This window comes from Ornithorhynchus anatinus, chromosome 2 (genome assembly GCF_004115215.2).
Source record: "Ornithorhynchus anatinus isolate Pmale09 chromosome 2, mOrnAna1.pri.v4, whole genome shotgun sequence".
Classification (NCBI taxonomy): Eukaryota; Metazoa; Chordata; class Mammalia; order Monotremata; family Ornithorhynchidae; genus Ornithorhynchus; species Ornithorhynchus anatinus.
The window spans coordinates 22,625,880-22,641,280 of NC_041729.1; the positions used below are offsets into that span (position 1 = coordinate 22,625,880).

At 45.1% G+C, this 15,401-nt stretch overlaps 1 protein-coding gene across 1 annotated transcript in view; it reads right to left on the reverse strand.

Annotated features, from left to right (window-relative positions):
* Positions 1-2,030: 2,030 nt before the first annotated feature.
* BCR (BCR activator of RhoGEF and GTPase) overlaps positions 2,031-15,401 on the reverse strand; it is a 191,775-nt gene continuing 178,404 nt past the window's right edge. The window contains exons 19-24 of the mRNA XM_029049806.2: positions 14,932-15,041; positions 13,448-13,587; positions 9,261-9,395; positions 7,687-7,792; positions 6,041-6,203; positions 2,031-5,481 (exon numbers count right to left, since the gene is read on the reverse strand). Coding sequence (XP_028905639.1) covers positions 5,392-5,481; positions 6,041-6,203; positions 7,687-7,792; positions 9,261-9,395; positions 13,448-13,587; positions 14,932-15,041 — 744 coding nt within the window. The 3' untranslated portion in view covers positions 2,031-5,391. The remainder of the gene's footprint in view (positions 5,482-6,040; positions 6,204-7,686; positions 7,793-9,260; positions 9,396-13,447; positions 13,588-14,931; positions 15,042-15,401) is intronic.

A 15,401-nucleotide genomic window follows, 5' to 3' on the forward strand; every position in this document is an offset into this window, starting at 1 on the left:
TTCTGTCTCCTCACCCTAAATTAGAGCAGATTACCGAATCGGATTGCCTTGGCAAATCAATATTCAAACCTGGATAATCAGTGGACTGGACTCCAAGCTTTTAGGAAGGCCTCCTCTTTCCCTCTGAAATCAATTCACAGGAAGAAGGGAGGTGACAAAATATTGTTGCATTTTTCAAATTCTAAGTCTGTTAAAAGAAAAAAAGGGAGGGGAAAGAGATGGGATGTTAACCCTAAAACGCACCATCAGCGTGGACAGGATCTGAGAGCAAATTCAGAGAAACAGCTCTCTAGACTGTAAGCCCATTGTGGGCAGGGAAAGTTTTACTGTACACTCCCAAGCACTTAGTACAGTGCTCCGCACAGAGTAAGCACTAAATACATACGATTGATTAACCAGAGAGAAGAGGACAACCAATAGGAAGGTCGTTCTTAAATGTAGCATTTCCCCATCTTGCGCTCCTGCAAAATCTGGTCCTTGGCGACACACAAGCAGACGCTCCTCACACTGATGCAGGGGCAGGATAATGGGTAGCTAACATCAAAACCTTCAGAGCTAGTCGCACTGATTAAATCAATTGAGATAAACATCACAGTACATAACTCTCCTCTTTTCAAAATATCGCTTCTCCTCGGATGGAAAAACACACCAATCAACTAACAGAAGTTAGAATTGGATTATGCAAACTAGTAGATATCAGAGCTGTCTCAGATAATCATAAATTTGGTCACGAAACACCACAGAATTTGGCTACTGAGGGAAGGACTTGGCCAGGTATTAAATCTCTTTTTTTAAGAAATTACCCAAGTTGGACAGTTTGGAGAACCAGTTCCACCAAACGCCCCCTAGTGGTCTGCTGAAAGGGTGCAATTTCATTTTGCATAAAGTTTTTGCACCTGAAGCCTTTAAAAAACGTTCATCTCCTCCCGTGCTAATTGATTTTAAACCATTTACTGCGATTCCTGGATTAGAAACTCATTTTGGCTTGATACCTGCCACTAACTTTCCCCAAGTTTTGCTTGGTTAAATGTCAAACCTCGAAAAAAACCCCTCTTTCAACTAGGACGGTAATTCCCCTAAGCTCCTTGGTGGAACCCATTTGCTAATAAATATAGTCAGCCCAGTTCTCCCAGTAGCTCCATCACTGACTCAGCTATTTGAGATCGACACATCCTGCAGAAACGATCCTCTAACGGTATGAATGTTTATCCCAACGGGCCTAACTTGCTACCTGAAAGCGCTGAACTCAAATGTGTTATCTGTTCATATTGTGACAGGCATGGGCTACTGGCAATGGAACGGGCTAAGCCCCGAAGGCCAGATTCGACTGGAAGATGAATCGCTTTATTTTGCAGTTGTTTTGTCTCTTTACTCTTCCTTTTAAAAAAGGCCCAGCGGCTCAGATGCCTTCCTGTGGTTGTTTTCTGGACTGCTCCGTTCCAGGAGAAGCAGTGGTCCAAACTATCCTGGGGTTACAAACCCGAGCTAAGAACTGGGAAAATGGCACTATGACTTAGAAGAAATCTGCAACTATCCAAGGGGATTGTGTCCAACCTGCTCCAAGAACTAAATGATTAAACCTCCAGGTTATCCTCTGCAACCCAGCAGAGGATAACCTGGCTTGGCCTAATGGAGAAGCAGCGTGGTAGAGCGGAAAGAACATGGGCCTGGGAGTCAGAAGGTCATGGGTTCTAATTCTGATTCCCCCACTTGTCTACTGTGTGACCTTGGGCAAGCCGCTTCATTTCTCTAGGCCTCGGTTACCTCGTCTGCAAAATGGGGATTAAGACTGTGAGCTCTACGTGGGACAGGGACTGTGTCCAACCTGATTTGCTTGTATCCACCCCAGCGCTTAGTACACTGCCTGGCAGATAGTAAGCACTTAAATACCATCATTATTAGAGCCTACTCTCCCCTTTCTCATTTCCACTAAAATTTCCTGTATCATTTCTACAATGGCTTTAGATGATTTAAATGAAAAGATGCTTGTAATCAGCCACATAAAAACACAAGAAGGAAACACAGCTCCATGACTGATGCACTGATACTTTATTCTGCTTCTTCAGCTTCCCCGAATATCACTGGCTAAAAAGAGCCAATCCACCAATCTCAAAACCCCCATTTGTCCCTGTGGTCGAGCTGCCTGAGTTGTTTTAAGAACTGCACCTAGCTGGAGCAGCCAATACATGGATAATTCTTGATCTTCCAGCTCAACACCTCTTGTGCTTTTGCTCCCTTCTCAATTGCTTGCTCCTTCCACATCCCTCTTTGAAACAGTGATGGGTCCAGGGCATTTTTGTTTTCTATTTTTCAAACGGTGATTTTCTGCTACGGCAAGCCTCGTCGGACCATACCAGCCCCTGTGGTCAACTGAAACTGTCCAACAGGCTTAGAATTTCTCAAAAATGTAGGTATTCAGGAATTCTGATAACATCACCAATTCAAGTGGAAACCCATTTTGCATGTAAGGAGAAAAAATCAGATAGTCCCCAAACCTTCCAACACAGAAAAATGCAGCTGTTCCCCCGACCCTCCCCCCCCCAGAAAAAATCTAACTTTGCAGCTTCTACAATGGTCTGCCTGTCCTGGACATGTTAGGGATTAGACCAGTTGCTGGACAGTGGAAACCAACCCCTGTGATTTTTTTTTTTTGCTAATAGCATTGAAAATTTACAACTGCAACTTTAGAGGAAGCTCAGTAGATATGTTCCAGTTATTTACCCGCACATCGTGAAGCACAGAAAAAGGTCTCCCTTTCATCCTAAATGCATTTAATTATCCAGCCCAAAATGACCAGCTTTGGGAAAAAGGAATGTTCATCAAAAACAGTTGATCCAATCCACATGCCTGCATGTTAAATATTATTACAGCAGAATCAACTACAGAATAAAAGCAATGATCTGAAAAAGTAACCAAAGAAGCATTCTTCCTTTTATGGCTGCACAATAGAAAGACTCCATATTTAATAATATTAAACATTACATGTCCTAGATAAATTAAAAAAAAAACAGGTGAACATAAATTGGCACAGTCATTATCATATTGCTTTCCAGTTTAAATATTGCAGCTCGCAACTACACAAATTACAAACGCCCAAGGAAATAAAATAGGGAGCAAAATCTAGCTTTTCCAGTTTCACTTGCAGGGTCATGGTCTCGAAGGCACAAAAACACAAATTTCAAGTCAGGAAAGGAAAGAGCTGCTGTGCTGTAACTGAGGGGGAGGCCCAGGGCCCAAGAGAAAGGTAGCAGGAAACGAAACAAGGAAACGTACAGAAAGTGGAAACCTCTATAAAGTATCAACAGTAGCTTTCTTTCACAACTGTCCAAATTGCTTTCCTCTAAAAAAGTCCCCCCCCCCCAAAAAATACTCACACGCACTTAAACCCTTCAAGTTCCTTTGTTCTCTCCCTACTACAAGCACCTCATAAATACAAAACTCACTTTTCTACCTCAGCAGTTCTAACAGCAAGGGATTGGTAGCTGTTAAAATCATATGTGAGAGGAGTGGAGTCTAGTTATAAATCCAAGCACCTAGGGGTTTACTCCCAGGCCCATGTTGGGAGCGGGCTAATTAATAGTAAATCCTACAGGAATTTTTAGAATAGCATGCACAAGGCCTACAGAAGCACAACATTGCAATCGTTTGAGTTTCTTCCTCCTCTTTTAAATTGGAAAGCTCACAGTACAAAACATTAAATATTAGGCAGTTACAATCGTGTTGACAAACGGAAATATATTTTCCCTTGGTCCACATTTTCCCATGTCTGGGAGATTTTCTCTCTCTTTCTGAAAGGCTGTATTGGAAATCTTAATTCTCATCTCCCCTCCCACCCCTTTTTAAAGTGATATTCAAGATACTTTGTCATTCTACTTTCTCTTCGAAACATTTGGTCCCTTTTCTTAATCCTTCTTTAAAATTCTAGTCTATCTCACCCCCTTTCCAGATCTCAGGCTCCACCAGTGAAGCTGCAGTTGACAAAGACGCTTCTTAAATAGAGGACAGTAAACAGAGATAAAAATACCCCCAACCCATCATCTGCTTCATGATCAAAATGGCCCACCTCTCCTTTCCCAGGGCCCAGGCCCCAGGCCCTGGGAACTCTGTTTGTTTTTAATCCTCCATCTTTGGGAGTGATGTGCGTAGCTCCCTGGAGATCTCTGAACTGACCCTAATTAAAACAAGGCTGGAATTTCTGAAAACTGCCAAATGCAGCTCAGCTTTGGAAGCAGGCAGGCTGAGCAGACAATCCATTCTGCCATCTCTTATGAAAGTATTTGGATCTGGGGGGGAAAAAAGCAGTCTCAAAAAAGTTATTCAAATCAAGGTTTAGAATAAGCAAACAGCTGTTGTGAAGGTTTTGGCAAATGTTGCTTGGGAGTGCTTTTTCAGCATGTGGTAAACAGATTCGTGTGGGGAAAATTTAAGGGAGGTGGAGTACATTTAGCATCTTCACCTGTCAATTTCCATTAATCTTAAAAAGATTAAAAAAAAAACCCAAACTAGAGGTCAGTCAGCCCCAATCGGTAGAGCTCTCTCGGACTATTCTAAAATGAACCTGATGAGATTGTTCTTCTTGGAAAATGAAATAAAGTGCTAAATCTACTCCTCCTGCTTTCTTTAGTATTCTGTCCTTAGGTAACTAATTTGCAGCTGGCTCCCAGACGATCAAATAAAGCATCCAAAGTGCAAAAAAAAAAAAAAAGGGGGAAAGTAACAGTTCCCCAACTCCATTGGGCATGCAAACTCACCGAGGGAGGAGAGGGGAAGAGTGAAGGAGGAGGGAGAAAGGGGGAGATCAAATTTTTACACAAAACAGCTCTCATTTAAAAAAAAAAAGAAGAAAACCCTGTTCAAATCAAATCTTGAGTTTCCGAGATCTGAGGAGACCAAAGGTGCCCCCCAACCCCGCCCAACTTCCCCCTCCCCGTCCATCTCCTTGGCCCAGAACAGTACTGAGAAGCAGCAGTTATTAAAGACACAGTTGTGAGATCCTTTTTCACTCCCACAGCTCCCTCAAAAAGGGCCTTCTTGACAAGTGGTCCGGTAGAAACCTTGCAAACTTCTTTGTGATAAATTAAATTCAAAAAATAAAATAAGAAGCACGGACTATCTTCGGTCGCATTCGCACACGAACAACTCTAGGGTCTGCGGGCCTAGTTCATGGCTCTCTAGTAGTCTTTCCAGGAGGCTCGGCGCGCTGCCCGTCTCTCTCCTGTCCCGCCAAGGGCCTTGGTGCCATGTGCTTCCGCTGTCTCTGCTCGAGGCCGCCTGGCTGGAGGGAGTAGGCTGAGCGACATCTCGAGAACTCTCCCCCTTCGGCTCTGGCGTGGCGAGCTCCCCACGGGCACTCCAAAGTCATTCTCCAAGCCTCCTGGCTAAATCAGGCATCTACACTTCCGTGGAAAAAAGAATGCTTTGCCTCTTGCTGTCAGGAGTGGGGATGGTCTCCAGCTGCAGGAAGTACAGAAGCACTTGGACCTAGAAGGAAAAAGGAGGAGAACGGAGAGTTTGTCAAAGAAATATATATTTTTAAAATTTTTTTTATGATATTCATTAAGCACTATGTGTCAAGCACTGTTCTAAGCGCTGGGGTAGATAAAGTTCAGCAGGTCGGACACAGTTCCTGTCAACATGGGGCTCCCAATTTAAATTGGAGGGAAGAGAATTTAAGTGATTGGGAGAGTCCAACAGAGGATTTTTGTGTGTATTTGAATAAGCATTTAATAACAATAATAATCACCATCATCATAGTAATTGTAGTATTTGTTAAGCACTTACTATGTGCCAAGTACTGTAGTAAGCACCGAGGGCTGGGGATACAAGCAAATTGGGTTGGACACAGTCCCTGTCCCACTTGGAACTCACAATCTTAATCCGCATTTTACAGATGGGGTAACTGAGGCTCGGAGAAGTGAAGGGACTTGCCCAACGTCACACGGCGGACAAGAACAGAGCCGGGTACCCTTGGGCAGAGCAGAGAGAGGATGTCCTGCAAGGAATTAAGGACGACGTATTCATCCCCATCTTTGGACTGTACCTGGGACATGACTTCCAAGGACCAGCTGTCCGTCATGGTGATAGGCTGGGTTGGGTTTGCAGGAATCTTACTGTCTTTCTCGGAGGGCCTGAGTAGCGTGGGGCCGAAGACGGTGGCCAGGTTGTGGAGCGACATCTTATTGATATTCTCCTTTTCGGCAATTCTGTGGTCAAACCGAATCAGAAATACATTGTTAAATGAAGCACAATCCCATCAGGGCGACCATAAAATGAGTTTTCGCTAAACTTTTGTTGAGGAATTAGGGGACACTCTTCCGACAACGGGGGTTCTAGAACGTGATGCGGTGCCTGAAGGAACAGTTGGCCACAAGGACGATCCACTGATAAATGGTTTTAATTGAGTGCTTACCATTGTAGAACACTGTACTAAGCGTTTGGAAGAATATAATACGACAGAGTCGGTAGACGTGTTCCCTGTCCACACTTAGCTTACAGTCTAGAGGGGGAGATGGGCATTAATATAAATAAACAAAGCATTTCTCCGGCACCTCCGCCGAACCAGCCTCCGGGTGGTTGGAAGACAACGGGGTGCCGGACCTCTTTGTTTTTAGGAGTCGAGACTCCGGTGTACTGGATGTAAGCTCGTAATGGGCAGGGAACGTGTCTGCTAATTCTGTTGTATTGTACTCTCCCGAGCACTTAGTACACTTGCTCTGCACACATAGTAAGGGCTCAATAAATACCACTGATTGATTGGAGGGCACCTTTCACATCCAATACACATATCAACGTTCAGCTCTCGGTGTGTATGAGGGAAGGGGCAAAGATTTTCTTTTGGGGAAAGTGGTTGGATTCTGTAAATGCCTGGAACAAAGAGGAAATGGCTGGATCAAGGTGCTGGCCTACGACAACCTCATCTCCTCCAGGAAGCCCTCCCTGACTAATCTCCCATCTTCCTACCCTACTGCATCGCCTGTGAGCTTCAGTACTAACCCCTTATCCACTTAGGTACTCATTCCATATCCTCCCCCGACAGCAGTGATGTACATATCCTTATAAACTCGGTTCCTTCCACTACCTGTAATTTGTTATAGTCTCTGTCCCTCTGCTACATTTTAAGTTATTTGAGGACATGGATCATGTCTACTAGCTCTACTGTACCCTCCCAAGTGCTTAATACAGTGTTCCGCATAGAGTGAGAGCTCAATGAATATTATTACCACTACTTTTTTAATATTATTTGTTAAACACTATGTGCCAGGCACTGAACTAAGCACTGGGGAAGATACAAGATAATCAGGTTGGACACAGTCACCGTCCCACATAGGGCTCGCAGTATTAATCCCCATTTTACAGATGAGGTAAAGATGAGGTAAAGAGAAGTTAAATGACTTTGCCCAAGGTCACAGAACTGGGATTAGAAGCCACATCCTCTGACTCCCGGGCCCATGCTCTATCCTCCAGGGTCGCTGCTACTGCTAAATGACTTTGCCCAAGGTCACAGTGCAGGCAAGTGGCAGAGCTGGCATTAGAAGTCGCATCCCCGACTCCCGGGCCAATGCTCTATCCACCAGGACACACGGCTACTGTTACTAGCAAATGGACCCTTATGCCAGCAGGGAGAGGGGGCACCCTCGGAGTATAAGCTTATACGCCACGCGGGAGGCTGCAGATGCCATTGGTTACCTTTTTAAATGGTCCAGAAGGAAGAGGAATGTCACCAGGTTGGGTTCAGGAAGTGATAGTAGTAAGTTAAGCATACAACTCTCCTTTGCTACAGGGTCTGAAAGAGCTAAGAGGCAAAGGAAGACAGAATTAATAAATAAAAAAATTCACCCTTCGGTTAGCTGCCACCCTGGAATCTCACACAAGATAAGTCAGCCTCAAGACACTGAGGAAAGACCCTCTGGAGGTGAGGAAAGACCCTCTGGAGGTAAAAACCTAGGAGGTTATTGAATTGCTGAGAGCGAGAAACAGGACTCTGACGTTTTGACGCACAGTGCTTCCACTTCAAGTCATTCCTCTTCTCCTACTCAGTGCCACCCACTTAACAAGCAAGTTCCCAGGGCGCTCCCCCCCAACTCTTGGGAATGTTAAAGGGTGAATCAAGCCAGTCTGACTGCATTGAAAACCTTTATTAAATTTACCTTTTACCCTCCTTAAAAATAAAAGGGCTCTCCACTAAATGAATTGGGGTGTTCAAAACTGCCCATAACTCTTATGAACATATCTTATATACCCTAACCCTAATATTAATGCATTATTCATTAAACACTTATTATCTGCCAAGCACAGTACTTAGTGTCGGGGTAGATGTAAGATAATGAGGTTGGACATATCCCTGTCCCACACGGGGCTCGAAGTCTAAGGGGGAGGGAGAACAGGTATTTTTTATCCCCATTTAACAGATGAGGAAACCGAGGCATTGACAAATTAAGTGACTGGCCGGAAGTATCACAGCAGGAAAGTGGCAGAGCTGGGATTAGAACTCCTGACTCCCAGGCTCTCTCATGTACATATCCCCCTTTCCTCCTGTAAGATTATTATAATGTCTGTGACCCCTGTAAACTGTAAACTCCTTGAACCAGGGAAGATCAAGCCTACTTAGTACTCTGTATTCTTGCAAGTGCGCAATATTATGCCCTTGCAAAGAGTAGGCACTCGATAGGTAATACTGATTGAATGGAAGGTTCATTTTCCAATCTCTCCTATCCTCTTAAACAATGTTTTCGGACTGATCCTTGAAGTTCTATGGGTGACAAATCCCAAAATATTTCACAGACGAGAAAGTTATACTCCTAATTGGGCCCTACTTCTTATCTGACCTCAGTTTTCTCACATTTAAAAGGGAGACTAAACACCAGTTTTTTCCTCCACCTTAGACTATGAGTCCCATATAAGAGATGGACTGTTTCTAACCCAGAGTTTAGCATGTAGTGAGCACTTAACAAATACCATCTTTGTTCTTATTTTTAACTCCAACTGGCCTATTCAGGCCGGTGGATAAAGCATCCTTCTCTCCAGGACACCAGAAGGACCAGAAACATTTTGCTCAGGGGCTGTAGCGTTTAGTTCTTTGCAGCAGAATCCCTTACTTGCACGGTCGGAGGAGACTACGTAGGAATGAGAGAGTTTGGGAATTGCAACCCAGGGATTCCTGCTTTTGGCCATAAATCACCCAGGGTTGAGGATTCAAGCCAAGGAGTTCTTCCTGAAGACAGACCTGGGCCAGGCGGGGAGCTGACAGACGGGCTACGTACCGATGCCCTCGGCAAAGTTGGGATACAGCTCATCTGTGAAGAGAGGCTCAGGAAGTTCTCGGAAGTACAACTTCAATGTCCCTGCGATGGCATTCACGTCCATCTCGCTCATCATCACAGACACATCCTTGTTGTCTGAAGAAAAATACAGAAACAGCACAAAAGGGATTTATCTGAGGTTCTCTGAATCACTTTCCTGCATCTTCTCCCTTCCTGAGGAGCAGCATGACCTAGTGGAAACAGCACGAGCCTGGGAATCAGAGTACCTGGGTTCTAATCCTGGCTCTGCCACATACCTGCTGGGTGACCTTGGGCAAGTCACTCCACTTCTCTGTGCCTCAAAATTTCCTCATCTGTAAAATGGGGATTCAATACTTATTGTCCCTCTTACTTAGACTCTGAGGCCCACGTGGGATCTGATTATTTTGAATCTACCCCGGTGCTTAGTACAGTGCTTGACACACAGTAAGCTGACAACAAATTCCACAATTAGTATTATTACTGTTTTCCAAAACCTGACGTAGCCCAGTTCAAGCTAATGGAAGAGAACCATCCTTTTTTCCCCCCTCTCCAATCTTCACCCTGAAGGTGAAATGCCACTCAACAGACCATTTGGTATTGGATATTGTAGAGTTCCCAACCATCTCCTTCTTTGCCATGTAGATCCTCTTGAGAGCCTGAGAGTTTGCCAAACCTGTGTTTGACAAACCTCTCTCCTCTACTCCACCAGGCAAGGCAGGTTGAGGCAGCGAGGGAAATGGCTTCTCTTAGTTAAGAAACTGTAAATCTAGGTTTGTCTCATCAGCATGGCTTTTTAATGGTATATGGTAAGCGCTTACTATGTGCCAGGCACTGTTCTACATGCTGGGGTAAAAACAAGTTTATCAATTTGGACACGGTCCCTGTCCAACATATGGCCCACAGTCTTAATTCCCATTTTACAGATGAGGTAACTGTGGCCCAGAGAAGTTAAGTGACTTGCCCTAGGTCACACAGCAGACAAATGATAGGACTGGGATTAGAACCCAGGTCTGTCAGTCAGTCGTATCGATTAAGCACTTACAGTGTGCAGAGCACTGTACTAAGCGCTTCGGGGACTACAATATAACAATAAACAGACCTATTCCCTGCCCACAACAAGCTTAGAGTCTAGAGGGGGAGACAATAATTTTGGCATCTGTTAAGCGTTTATTACGTGCCGGCACTGCACTACGCGCTGGGGTAGATACAAGGTAATTGGATCGGACACAGTCCCTGTCCCACACAGGGCTCGCAGTCTTAATCTCTATTTTCCAGATGAGGTAACTGACGCACAGAGAAGTGAAGTGACTTGCCCAAAGTCACACAGCAGACAAGTGGCAGAGGCAGGATCAGAACCCAGGTCCTTCTGACTCCCAGGCCATATGCTATATCCACCAAGCTACGCTGACCTCCGGCCTGGGCTTTATACACTAGGCCACACCACTTCTCATGAGTTAGGAAGACCCATTACGCCACCAAAGAGCAGGGTGGGAAATGGCTTTGAATGAATGCAGCTATAAGTGAGCACCCTCGCCTAGGCTACGATTGTCATCTGATCCAATTTAGCTGGAGAAGCCCATCTCCCTGACTTCATCTGCTCTGCTGGCTACCGGCTTTAGATGCTCCCCAATACCCGCGGGTATTGTCGTGTGTGTATGCGTATGTGTGTGGGGGGGTGGGAATCAATTCTCGCCCCTCTCTGACCAAAATACTACCCGATTACCTGATGACCAAAAATGATATTGGCATAAGGGACACATACAGCCAAAGTGAAAAGCAGCCACAGAAAGGCTTTTCAGCCCATGGTAGAAAAAAGCCTAGAATGGAACGAGGTTCTGTTCTACGTTCTAGACATTCATTTCGGTTCTCGGATTCATTTACGAGAACTAAGTGCAGGGAGAGGAGAGGGGGCAAGGAGGGAGACTGTGGAGTCCTGGAGGAAGATTGTTTCTACTTTAGTTCTCCCCAGGGATTGCGGGCACTGATCTCAATATTTGGTCCATCTCTTTGCTCCCCTTTTTGTCTGCAGTGAAGAGCCAAAGTGCGGTTCGGCGACATGAGCTCGAGAAACCAAAGAAGAGTCGGCCGATGCTGTCGGGTGTTTGGTAATCCTAGCTCACAACAGGACCCGCTACGTAAATACAGCTCAGGCTCACTGTTGGAGCAAAAAATGCTCCTTGACATTTTTACACTTCACCCTTAGTGTTGGCTGGCTGCCTTTTCTATTCAATTCCACAGAACGTGAGAGGAAATATGTCATTTTCCATTTGTACTTGGTCAGCGGCTTTGCTGGGTTCCACCACATGTTCTCAAGGGGAAGGTGAATAAAAACTCGACTAAAACAGCATTTATGTTTTCTCTTTCCTCTTGGGAAGAGTGAACCACATACAGCCAAAGTGAAAAGCAGCCATAGAAAGGCGTTTCAGTTCATGGTGAAAAAAGTCTAGAAAGGAATGAGGTTTTATTCTTTGCAAGGTTCTAGACATTCATTTTGGGCTTTACATCTTTCCCTAATGTCAGCTGTGCTTGTCCGTATGCTGAACACGATACACACAGGCCAGAAGGACAGATCAGGGCAGGGGTGATTCCAAGCGGAAGACGGCTATATTTTACAGATGATGCCAACTGACAATGCCTGTCAGAGCAGCTTTGTCTGACTCCCTTTCTCCCTCCCATCTCTGCGTCAGGAACTGTTTCAGTTCATAACTGGTTGATCATTAAAATTAAACTTTCCCGGGTTCTAAGTGGTCTCCTTTGCTGGCAAAGGAAAGGTGACTAAGTTGCTTCTTAATGTTAGTGAGAAATTAACACTACGAGGAAACAAGCTCGTTGTCGGAGGGGAATGTGTCTGCTTATTCATTCAACCATTCCACCATTCAATCATTTATTGAACACTTATTGTGTGCTGAGCACTGTACTAAGCACTTGGGAGAATACAACAATAGACACATTCACATCCCCTGCCCACAATGTGCTTACAGTCAAGAGGACTGCTTATTGTTTTTATTGTACTCTCCCAAGCGCTTAGTACAGTGCTCTGCACTCAGTAAGAGCTCAGTAAATATGACTGAATTGAAAGTAGTAGAGACGCACCAGGGCCTAGTTGGAAGAACCCAGACCTGGGAGTCAGACCTGGTTTCTAATCCTGGCTCTGCCACTTCTCTGCTGTGTGACCTCAGACAAGTCACTTAACTTTTCTGTGCCTCAATTTCCTTCATCTGTAAAATGGGGATTAAAACGCAGCGTGGCTCAGTGGAAACAGCATGGGCTTTGGAGTCAGGGCTCATGAGTTCGAATCCCAGCTCTGCCACTTGTCGGCTGTGTGACTGTGGGCAAGTCACTTAACTTCTCTGTGCCTCAGTTCCCGCATCTGTAAAATGGGGATCAAGACTGTGAGCCCCACGTGGGACAACCTGATTCCCCTATGTCTACCCCAGCGCTTAGAACAGTGCTCGGCACATAGTAAGCGCTTAACAAATACCAACATTATTATTATTATTACTTAGACCGTGAGCCCCATATGGGACAGGAACCCTGTCCAATTTGATTATCTTGAATCTACCCCAGAGCTTAGAACACTTCTTGGCACAGAGTAATCACTTAAGTATAATAATAATCATTTTAAAAAATGGGCTGGGGGAGAAAATGAGATATGATATGAACATATATGATCCTGGGAAAGTGGCAGAGCACCGATCTAGAAGCAGGGGGCCCCGGGTTCGAGTCTAAGCTGTGCTGTTCATCTGCCGTATGACCATGGGCGAGTCACTTGTTTCCTAAAATGGGGATAATAATACCTGCCTTCTCTCCCTACCTCACATGATTGTTGGGAGGGCTTCAATGAACTAATTATTGGGAGAGCACTTTGGTAATAAAAGCGCTATATAACACTAAGATTGTGAGACCCAAGTGGGACAGGGACCGTGTCCAACCTGATTTGTTTGTATCTACCCCAGCGCTGGCACACAGTAAATGTTTAACAAACACCACAATTATTATTATTTTTAACTTGGTCACATCCAGCCCAATATGACCCAAACCAAGGGATTGCAGATGAACGTGAAACTCCTCCACGTTCACCCCAATTTACCGGAACCCACAGAGTGACCCACCCACACGCCACATTTTACCTCACGCACAGTGGGCCTTTATGAGGAAATACTTACTGATGTCAAAGGCGGCTTTCAAAGCCTGGATATCTGTGGCCACCCCAGAGACTCGGTAGATGCCTACTTCCTCCATGCCCCGCCGCTCGATCTCTTCCACACACTGGCGCACGATATAGGGCACCTTTGATCTTTCTCTCCTGAAATTGAGGAGGAAGACTACGTCAGGACAGCTTCCTTGTGAAGAACATCCTTTTGGTTGAGTCACTCAGGGGATTAAACCAAACAGATACTACCATGGAAACAAGTCCATGCTCCCCGGCTCCAAAACACCAACATTAATACTCTAACCGGTTAAGGTAGTACAGAGGAAAAAGCTAACCCTTCAACTCCTAGAGGAAAGGCACACCCATCTTTCTCCCAGTCTATATTCAAAGAATCTTTTCTCAGCTTTTTGCAGTGCTCCAAAAATAAGATAATTTTAAGAAGTCGACTTAGAACAGCATTTACCGTCATATTTTGAAGAAAAAATGAGCAGCCGGTATTAAAGGAAGAGGTGCGACTGAGGTACAGACTGTCTGTAAATCTGGATGTTCTACCCAATTCTGCCACTGACTGATAGTACAAGTCACTTCATCCCTCTCTGCCTTCCTTTCCTCTTACGAAAAAGAGGAAAAATAAATCCAAAGTCTTTGCTTATCTCCCTGGTGTGACACCTGTCAAGTCCTCTTAAGACTGCTTAATAGTCATAAAATAATATTTTTATTTGGGTAACTCATCCTGTATCTGTCTCTACAGAGTACCCCAGTAGTTTTATTTTCACCACAGCCTTAATGGGATTTGGTAGATGGAGTTCGCTTTTATTATTGTTTTTCAGTGAATGCTAGCCAACAGATCTTTCTTTTCCAGCTCAGAGGAGCTGAGGTGAAGGAATGGAGGAAAAAGCGAAGAGCCATAGCTGGGGCTCCCAAGCTATTCACCTAGGTACTTCTCCAGTATGGGAGACTTCGAGAAGGTACCAAAACAATCCTGACTCTAACCCATGAATAGGAATTCTGGGGGAGGAAATGGTCTCCAAAGCAGCCTTTGAACCCTAAAGTGTTTTCCTCAGAATGGAGAAATGGAATTCTCCTAGCAAATGAATCATGACCAAATGTCAGAGGTTAAAATAATACCACAGGAACCAGAAATCATGACAAATTCCAAGCCAGGAAAGAAATTATTGCAATTCCGCAATGTGGAAAGTGAAGAGCATACTGGCTCTGCTACACAAAGGACGGGGGTCAGGGAGCCATTTCCGCAGCTGAAATGGGGAGGAGATGGCTGTCGGTAAACATGCAGGATTGCCAACAGACCTATTATCACACGGGAGCTCTACGAGACTTTCCAGTGCGGAGAAGACGAGATCCGAGACTAGCATAGCAACTCCCGTCAGCAGAGAAAGGCCCCTGTGGTTCCCTCACGATCGCAATACTACCGGACCCTAGGCAAAGAATTCCATTCCTGCTGAGACCAAGGACGCAAGCCCTAAAGGGACCACTCACTTGGTGACAACTGCAATCTTGACTCCAAACACCCCGGTCTGCTTGCGGGATGGCATCCTCTTCAAACTGAATTCCCGGCTGGTGAATTTCATGGACAGCTTCACTTCAATCTGCAAAGAGAGGACGGTGCGTGATCTTCCCAGACTGTCTTCCCTCTACAGCAGTGCTAGCACTGTGGTGCCTGGCAGTCAAACAGGGAGCTCAGAGCACTCTCCGGGCCAGGTTTATTTTACTTTCATGCCGTTTTATGAGCTCTTTCTATAAATCTGACATGGAAGAGGGCAAGCCCCAACAGGCAGTCGGAAGTGGGTAGGGTGTAGTCAGAAGCCTTTCTTTACGGAAAGACACTGGTCTCTGAGGATAAATAACCATCCTGGGTCTTGAGGCAAGAATGCCTGGCTGGGGATATTGGAAGATCCTCCATGTGAGGCTGGAATTTTGGATGGGATTTTGATGTGAAGTGCATCTCT